At 38.0% G+C, this 10,456-nt stretch overlaps 1 protein-coding gene across 1 annotated transcript in view; it reads left to right on the forward strand.

The window, feature by feature from the left end:
• The window catches only part of LOC126456075 (glycerol kinase-like), a 281,934-nt gene extending 272,079 nt beyond the window's left edge, over positions 1–9,855 (forward strand). Inside the window, exon 12 of the mRNA XM_050091829.1 lies at positions 9,758–9,855. Coding sequence (XP_049947786.1) covers positions 9,758–9,855 — 98 coding nt within the window. The remainder of the gene's footprint in view (positions 1–9,757) is intronic.
• The last annotated feature ends 601 nt before the right edge of the window (positions 9,856–10,456 follow it).

Raw genomic sequence — 10,456 nt, forward strand, 5'->3', positions numbered from 1 at the left:
ACAAACCAGCATGTAATGCTAATGTCAGTACCCTTGAATCAACTGAAGCAAAACAATCACAGTCATATACTGATGAATACAGTCTGTCGATAAAATAATAATTCATATGCTGTCATATAATAGTAAAATGTAAAACCTCTTATTGGAAGTCAGCCCCACATTAACCATCTGTATCGCCATGTACCCTGTGCTAATAACAACGAATAAAACAAGAATATAAAGTTATATCAAAATAATCTATCAATTACAGATTCATAATACCAACAAAATTTTAATGACCAAACTGTGAAGCTAATGTCAATACCCTTGAATCAACTGAAGCAAGACAATGTTACAAATTACCATGAAACAGGAAATATTGAAGTATCATATAGAAGAAGACAACTAATGTTATCCTGAAAGTGGGAAGTCTGCTGGTAGGCAGGCATATGGCTAGGTGATATGCCAAACTGTAAACTCTGTTGTAAATCTAAAGAGAAGTACTGCAATGTGTTATCTAGTGTGTTAGAAAGACATTCATTTCAATCAGGAAAACCAAAGGCGCATACCTCTGTATGAGGAAGGTCCATTTTACTGCTTTGTTATTCTGGTCATAGCTCAAACTATCCTCTGTCTTACTCTGTGTAAGTACTACATGTCACATAGTGGTATGTGCCTTTGGTTTTTCTGAGTGAAATGAATGTCTTTCTAATAGTATGATAAAAGTTGCTACTAACCATATAGTGGAGATGCTGTGTCACAGATAGGCACAACAGAAAGACTATCAGAAAGTGAGCTTTTGGCCAATAAGGCCTTCATCAGAAATAGACAACACACACACACACACACACACACACACACACACACACACACACACACACAACGGCAATTCACTCACACATGACCACAGTGTCTGGCTCCTGAGGCCAGACTGCAAGTAGTAGTGTGTGATGGGAGATGCAACCAGGTGGTGGGGGTAAGGAGGAGGTTTGGGTGGGGATGGAGAGGTATATCAGGGTATGGGGGACGGTAAAGTGCTGCTAGTGGGAGCATGTAAGGACGAGGTGGAGAGATGATAGGGCAGCTAGGTGCAGTCGGGAGGTTAGATGATGGGCAGGGGGGTTAGTGGAAAAGGAGAGAAGTAAAAAGATTCTGGGTGGTGGAATAGAGAGCTGTGTAGTGCTGGAATTGGAACAGTGAAGAGGCTATATGGGTAAGGACAATGACGAACAAAGGTTGATGCCAGGAGAGTTACGGGAACATAGGATATTTTGCAGGGAGAGTTCCCACCTGTGTAATTCAGAACAACTAATGTTGTGGAAAGGATCCAGATGGCACAGGCTGTGCAGCAGTCATTGACATAAAGAACTTCATGTTGGGTGGCATGCTCAGGAAAGGGGTGGTCCAGCTGTTTCTTGGCCATAGTTTGTCAGTGGTCCTTCATGTGGACAGACAGCTTGTTGATTGTCATGTCCACATTGAATGTAGCACAGCAGTTGCAGCTTACCTTGTAGGACATGTGACTGGTTTCACAGGTAGCCCTGCCTTTGATGGGATAGGTGATGTTAGTGACTGGAATAGAATAGGTGGTGGTGGGGGCATGCATGGGACAGATCTTGCATCTAGGTCTATTACAGGGATGTGAGCCATGAGGCAAGGGATTCAGAGCATGGGTTGTGTAGGGATGGAAGAGGATATTGTATAGGTTTGGTGGGCAGGAAAATACCACTGTGGGAGGTGTGGAAAGGATAATGGGTAGGATATTCTTCATTTCAGGGCATAACGAAAGATAGTCTACAACTTTTCTTTAGACTTACCTCATAATTTACAGTTTTGTATATCACCTAATGATCATTCCTGCCTACTGGCAGACTTCCCACTCCCAAAATAATTTTGGTTATGACCTTTTCCATATGATATTTCAGTACTGTCTGCTTAGTGGTAATTCGTAATGGTATATTAAATTAGCTTCACAATTTGGTTCACTGAAAATGTTTTTGTTAAATAAGTGGCCCCTTATGAATCTGTGATTGATAGATTGTGTTGATGTAACTTTACATTCTTGTTTTGTTAGTTATTACTAGTACAGGGTACATGATGATACTAGTAGTTAATGAGAGGTTGACCTCCAATAAGTGGTTTTACATTTTACTGTTATATGAAAACATATAAATACATATTTTACCTTCATATTGTACTCATCAGTATATGGCTTGGATTATTTTGCTTCAGTTGATTCACAGGCATGACGTTAGCATTACATATTGGTTATTTGTCAATATGTCACACCATAGTTATCTATGTATAACAAGTAATTTTAACCTCTGATCAGTAGGTTCTCGTTACTATTATGTGGGATATATATTTTGTTCCCTAGCTTATATTTGCACAGTGTGCAACAGTTCTCTCATTTTATTCTTAAATCTATCTCAAACTTTGATGTCACTCCCTGTACGGTATGGAGTCTGTTGTAGATTGTTACTGCATATTACCATAATTTCCTTTCTTAAATTTTACACTGCCCTTTTCTTATAAATTTTACACTGTTATTATTATTGTCTTTACAAAAGAGCCTGAAGGTGGTGTAGTGCAACACTGAAACTTGTAGCAAAAATGAAATAAAATTGGAGATATAAATAGCTGAAAGTGTTGAAATTTTCTTCTTGTAATGCATGTGTTCGTTATGTATCACACATTCGTGCCTGTTTAATGAATAAAACATTGTCAATTGTTCTAAGAGACAAACAGTGCTGTTTCACTGTACTTGTTTATCAAAAAGGATTTTAGTGTAGGTGCTGATATTATGATTTGAAGAGAAAACTGAATATTGTTGTGATCTTAAGTGAAACTATCAACACCCAATTAATTTTCTTTGAGACTGCTTCTCTAATTGTTTTATAATTAAATATTTGAGTGAATGGTTAAGTGGATGCTTTTTGATTTAGTCGCACAAGAAAATCACAACTGTTCTTAAGAGATATAGATATGGATTTTGTCACAGAATCTGAATTTATATTAAAAAACTATGATCAGAGGTAAACAAATAAAAACATTCACAAAACACTGAATACAGTTCACAAATTAATTAATTAGTAACAGTGATTATTAAAATACAAAGGGAAGCTAAAACAAGTAGAAAGACTATCATGTTTAGTAAGCTAGAGAAAGGAGCAGTTGTGTCACACATCAAAGAAGATCTCAAAACAGTTACTTCTTAGTAAGGGTATCTAGGGGAATTATGGTTCAAGTTTAGTATGTACCTAGTAGAGCAGTTCAGGCTGAGATGGTTCCTCCATGGTAAGCAGCCACTGCAAAGAAGCTTATAAAGAAAGTGACTTCTACATACCAGGTGCAAATCAAAGCATAGAGCAGTAGGTAGAGAGATATTGAATGGTACACACGGGGCTGTCAACAGTGCGATGTGTGAAGTCTTAATGAGTGCTTTAACTGAATCTCATTAAAAGATCCCTCACAAAACCTTAAATAATTCTACAAGGATCAGCTGAACTAGGATGACCCCTGAAGATGTCTGATGGGGTTGTAGATAAAATGTCAGGAATGACAAAATTTCAAGGATCATGAAATTGAATACAAACCTAAATCTGGAAAGCTGGGCAAAGAATCTTAACCATTGTCCTCTTGACTGTGAGCCCAGTGTGCTAACCACTGTTCCACTTTGTTTGACAGAAGTAACTTCAGGGTATTATGTTGAGAACCTGGTTGTTCATGTTGTATGTTAATGACCTGGCAGACAATATAACATTAACATCAGAATTATTTCAGATAGTGCACTTATCTATTACAAAGTTCTGTCTGAAAAAATTAAGTACATATATCCAGTCACCTCTTGATAAGATTTCAAAGTGGTACAAAGACTGGCAACTTGTTTTAAGTAATCAAAAATGTAAAATTGTGTATTTCATGAAACAGTATCCTATGACTACATCAGTGAATCACCGTTGGAATAAGGCAACTCATACAAATATTTAGATTTATGTAACAGTAGTGACATGAAATGAAACAATCACATAGACTCATTCATATGTAAGGCAGCTGGCAGACTTCAGTTTATTTGCAAGACAGTGAAAATGAAGCAGTCTACTAAGGGTACTGCTTACAGATCACTTATACATCCCATCTTAGAACATTGGTTAGATGGGGGACAGAAATTGGCTGTGCCTGTCAAAGAAAGCATGTTGACATTTGCCTTGAGCTCAAATGATCAAAAACCATTACAAAATGATATAGACAAAAATGTGCTTTATGCAGAAAGTGGCAATTGATTCAAAATAGTGAAAAGTGTGAAGTCATCCACTGAGTACTAAAAGAAATCTGCTAAATTTCTGTTACACAATAAACCAAGAAATCTGCTAAATTTCTGTTACACAATAAACCAAGAAATATGCTAAATTTCTGTTACACCATAAACCACACAAATCTAAAAGCTATAAATTCAATTCAATACTTATGGATTACAATTACACACAACTTAAATTGGAATTATCACATAGATAATGTTGTGGGAAAGCAAACCTAAGAGTGTTATTTATTGGGAGAACACTTAAAAAGAGTAACGTGTCTACTCAAGAGACTGCTTACACGAAGTTTGCTAAAAGCATTTTTTTGTTGTGACAGGGTCTTCTCATGACATTTCAATGATCTACTTTCTTCTCTGATTGTGAAAACATTCTGTTGGCACCCACTTACATATGGAGAAATGATCATCATGGTAAAATTAGAGAAATCAGAACTTGCACAGAAATATTTAAATGTTCATTTTTCCTGCATGCCATTAGCGTGTCGAATGAGAGAGAGATAGCTTGAAGAAGGTTTGATGAAGCCTATACCAGGCATTTAATTGTGAACTGCAGAGTAAACATGTAGATGTAGATGTAGGTGAAGCATTTCAGGAAAATCATGAACGTACACACGTTGCAATGCTTTAAACAATTGTGTTTAGGTGTATTTTGTAGCCATGTATCATGAGATCATGCACTTTGGTGAATGTGCCAGGCACCATTACACATGACAAATGATTTTTGTATGACAAGACAGGACACTGTATCCACATCTGTTATAGATGCACTTGAAAATGGGCCATACCGAATGAAGTATAATTTTAAAATACAGCCCAGTGGAATGATGTCTTTCTTCAATCATGGAAAACTTACATCCAGATGGCCAGATGGAGATCTGAATCACTGTTCTGCCAAATATGTGTCCAACACTACCACTGAATGGAAGAGGGTAATACATAGTGTCAAGAGGGTTTATATCATACAATGAAATGTATTCAAAGCAGAGGACTGTTTGTATGGCTATAGAGGACTGTTCTGCCTCATACAGCATGTGGGCTTGAGACAGGAGCATTAAAAAGATGTGGATCTGTCTGAATTAATAATTCTAAATCATGTACCATTGGGTGAACTGTCAGCAAATGTCATTACATAAGCTTCCATTGTTTAGAAAACACAAATGTCTTGGGCTGAACTGAGCACATGAACAGCCTTGCTGGCATGCTGAACGGCTAAATTTAGCTTTTTTAGACAAATTCCACTTCATGTTGGATTATGATGATGGCTCCATACCTGTTAAATGCTACAGTCTAGCAGCCTACATCACCATGCTGCATATGGGAGGCATGATGGTTTGGGATGTCATTAGATACAACATGTATTATTGAGTCCTGTATATTGAGTGCAGTCAGAACAACTGTTAACGTGAAGAGATTTTTAGAGCCCAAGATACTACCCCTCCTTAGAGCAACTCCACATTGTTTATTTTTGCAGAATCTTGCCTGATCTCATGTGATGATGAATATGCAATCTTATAAAGATGAACCATGGACCTTGCCGTTGGTGGGGAGGCTTGCGCGCCTCAGCGATACAGATAGCCGTACCGTAGGTGCAGCCACAACGGAGGGGTATTTGTTGAGAGGCCAGACAAACGTGTGGTTCCTGAAGAGGGGCAGCAGCCTTTTCAGTAGTTGCAAGGGCAACAGTCTGAATGATTGACTGATCTGGCCTTGTAACAATAACCAAAACGGCCTTGCTGTGCTGGTACTGCGAACGGCTGAAAGCAAGGGGAAACTACAGCCGTAATTTTTCCCGAGGGCATGCAGCTTTACTGTATGATTACATCATGATGGCGTCCTCTTGGGTAAAATATTCCGGAGGTAAAATAGTCCCCCATTCGGAACTCCGGGCGGGGACTACTCAAGAGGATGTCGTTATCAGGAGAAAGAAAACTGGCGTTCTACAGATCGGAGCGTGGAATGTCAGATCCCTTAATCGGGCAGGTAGGTTAGAAAATTTAAAAAGGGAAATGGATAGGTTGAAGTTAGATATAGTGGGAATTAGTGAAGTTCGGTGGCAGGAGGAACAAGACTTCTGGTCAGGTGACTACAGGGTTATAAACACAAAATCAAATAGGGGTAATGCAGGAGTAGGTTTAATAATGAATAGGAAAATAGGAATGCGGGTAAGCTACTACAAACAGCATAGTGAACGCATTATTGTGGCCAAGATAGATACGAAGCCCACGCCTACTACAGTAGTACAAGTTTATATGCCAACTAGCTCTGCAGATGACGAAGAAATTGAAGAAATGTATGATGAAATAAAAGAAATTATTCAGATTGTGAAGGGAGACGAAAATTTAATAGTCATGGGTGACTGGAATTCGAGTGTAGGAAATGGGAGAGAAGGAAACATAGTAGGTGAATATGGATTGGGGGACAGAAATGAAAGAGGAAGCCGCCTGGTCGAATTTTGCACAGAGCACAACATAATCATAACTAACACTTGGTTTAAGAATCATGAAAGAAGGTTGTATACATGGAAGAACCCTGGAGATACTAAAAGGTATCAGATAGATTATATAATGGTAAGACAGAGATTTAGGAATCAGGTTTTAAATTGTAAGACATTTCCAGGGGCAGATGTGGACTCTGACCACAATCTATTGGTTATGACCTGTAGATTAAAACTGAAGAAACTGCAAAAAGGTGGGAATTTAAGGAGATGGGACCTGGATAAACTAAAAGAACCAGAGGTTGTACAGAGATTCAGGGAGAGCATAAGGGAGCAATTGACAGGAATGGGGGAAATAAATACAGTAGAAGAAGAATGGGTAGCTTTGAGAGATGAAGTAGTGAAGGCAGCAGAGGATCAAGTAGGTAAAAAGACGAGGGCTAGTAGAAATCCTTGGGTAACAGAAGAAATATTGAATTTAATTGATGAAAGGAGAAAATATAAAAATGCAGTAAGTGAAACAGGCACAAAGGAATACAAACGTCTCAAAAATGAGATCGACAGGAAGTGCAAAATGGCTAAGCAGGGATGGCTAGAGGACAAATGTAAGGATGTAGAGGCCTGTCTCACTAGGGGTAAGATAGATACCACCTACAGGAAAATTAAAGAGACCTTTGGAGATAAGAGAACGACTTGTATGAATATCAAGAGCTCAGATGGAAACCCAGTTCTAAGCAAAGAAGGGAAACAGAAAGGTGGAAGGAGTATATAGAGGGTCTATACAAGGGCGATGTACTTGAGGACAATATTATGGAAATGGAAGAGGATGTAGATGAAGATGAAATGGGAGATATGATACTGCGTGAAGAGTTTGACAGAGCACTGAAAGACCTGAGTCGAAACAAGGCCCCCGGAGTAGACAATATTCCATTGGAACTACTGACGGCCGTGGGAGAGCCAGTCCTGACAAAACTCTACCATCTGGTGAGCAAGATGTATGAAACAGGCGAAATACCCTCAGACTTCAAGAAGAATATAATAATTCCAATCCCAAAGAAAGCAGGTGTTGACAGATGTGAAAATTACCGAACTATCAGCTTAATAAGTCACAGCTGCAAAATACTAACACGAATTCTTTACAGACGAATGGAAAAACTAGTAGAAGCCAACCTCGGGGAAGATCAGTTTGGATTCCGTAGAAACACTGGAACATGTGAGGCAATACTGACCTTACGACTTATCTTAGAAGAAAGATTAAGGAAAGGCAAACCTACGTTTCTAGCATTTGTAGACTTAGAGAAAGCTTTTGACAATATTGACTGGAATACTCTCTTTCAAATTCTAAAGGTGGCAGGGGTAAAATACAGGGAGCGAAAGGCTATTTACAATTTGTACAGAAACCAGATGGCAGTTATAAGAGTCGAGAGACATAAAAGGGAAGCAGTGGTTGGGAAGGGAGTAAGACAGGGTTGTAGCCTCTCCCCGGTGTTGTTCAATCTGTATATTGAGCAAGCAGTAAAGGAAACAAAAGAAAAATTCGGAGTAGGCATTAAAATTCATGGAGAAGAAATAAAAACTTTGAGGTTCGCCGATGACATTGTAATTCTGTCAGAGACAGCAAAGGACTTGGAAGAGCAGTTGAATGGAATGGACAGTGTCTTGAAAGGAGGATATAAGATGAACATCAACAAAAGCAAAACAAGGATAATGGAATGTAGTCTGATTAAGTCGGGTGATGCTGAGGGAATTAGATTAGGAAATGAGGCACTTAAAGTAGTAAAGGAGTTTTGCTATTTGGGGAGCAAAATAACTGATGATGGTCGAAGTAGAGAGGATATAAAATGTAGGCTGGCTATGGCAAGGAAAGCGTTTCTGAAGAAGAGAAATTTGTTAACATCCAGTATTGATTTAAGTGTCAGGAAGTTATTTCTGAAAGTATTCGTATGGAGTGTAGCCATGTATGGAAGTGAAACATGGACGATAAATAGTTTGGACAAGAAGAGAATAGAAGCTTTCGAAATGTGGTGCTACAGAAGAATGCTGAAGATTAGATGGGTAGATCACATAACTAATGAGGAAGTATTGAATAGGATTGGGGAGAAGAGAAGTTTGTGGCACAACTTGACCAGAAGAAGGGATCGGTTGGTAGGACATGTTCTGAGGCATCAAGGGATCACCAATTTAGTATTGGAGGGCAGCGTGGAGGGTAAAAATCGTAGAGGGAGACCAAGAGATGAATACACTAAGCAGATTCAGAAGGATGTAGGTTGCAGTAGGTACTGGGAGATGAAAAAGCTTGCACAGGATAGAGTAGCATGGAGAGCTGCATCAAACCAGTCTCAGGACTGAAGACCACAACAACAACATAAAGGGTAATACTTCTCCCATAAGCAGTATGTTCACTTAATAAGCCACCTATTTAACATGTCTGATGCATGGTTGGAAAGTTGTTATCACAGCCTTTGAAAACCAGTCTTGATGCCTTGAGTTCTTGCCGACAAACTGTGTGGTGGGAAATGCCATATACCAAAACCCTCCTTGATTCTAAGCTCATTTGGAGATGCTAACTGCAGTACCTGGGGCTTCACTCCACATACAGTTTCCCTATTCACAGATCATTTACGGCTTTTTAATCCTAACCATTTGCATACTGTATCATACCTAACCTGCTGCAAGAGGTTTGTTCAATTTGCTTGTATTCTTGGTGTTGTATTTTTCATAAATATTGACATTGATCCAGTAAATCTTCAGCTCTTATTTCAATAATTAAATTATTGCTATGAGAATATATTCTCAAGGTTCTGTAGGATTGGTTATCAATATTCCTAGGCAAATGTACCATACTTATGCTGAATATTTTGTTTTTGTCATTTAAGTTTTCAGAAATTGCCTCTTCTTTTTTATAACATGCATGCTTATTTCACATTCTGTACGATCTCTCCATTAAACTAACAACTTATTTATTTGCAGTTTATTTATTTTACTTTTGTTTATTGCTGCAGTGAGATTTCATGTTTTATTTTCAGATAAGGAGAAATATTTGCAATCATCTATACCATTCAGTCTGTTTGTTGTTTTATCGTTTGGTCTTTTGGCTATTTCTCAACATTTAGCAAAAGTGTAGAAAAAGAATACTGAGAAGCATAATTTTTATTGGAAGTTTGAGTGCTAAGTACTGGCAATATTACTCATGTAAGAAATATATACAATTGAAATTTAAAGTAGCTATTATGTTTATTCAAATTTTTTCTCCTTAACCCCTTTTCATTGGTGTCCAAGAAAGTTACTCATGTTGTGATAAAGAGACTGCCATAAAAAGTTTAATAAAATCTGAGGCTTCATTGACCTGTCAAACTGAATGCTATATTTGTTACACTCATTAGAGTGAAGATGATGCGTACAATAAATACTCCAGTGACACTTTTTGAAAAAGGAAGATTTTTCTAGTCAAGTGAGTTAAGTCAATTTGTTCTGTACTGGAAAATGTGAAAAAATGAGATGTGCTTTTGCTTGTTTTGTGAAATCATTAAGCTTTGTACATTAAATGTATTGCTGTGTAAAAATAATGCTGTGTTTGAATCATCCTTGCACACTAGAAAAAACTTTTGTATAAACAGGATTATAGGCCTGGTATTGTGTTGAAATATATTTGTTACCCTTTTTTTCTTTTGCACATAAAATAATGGAAAGATAGCTAGTTACCTCTAGAGGACTGGTGTGTGGCA

This window comes from Schistocerca serialis, chromosome 2 (genome assembly GCF_023864345.2).
Source record: "Schistocerca serialis cubense isolate TAMUIC-IGC-003099 chromosome 2, iqSchSeri2.2, whole genome shotgun sequence".
In the NCBI taxonomy this organism is placed as follows: domain Eukaryota; kingdom Metazoa; phylum Arthropoda; class Insecta; order Orthoptera; family Acrididae; genus Schistocerca; species Schistocerca serialis.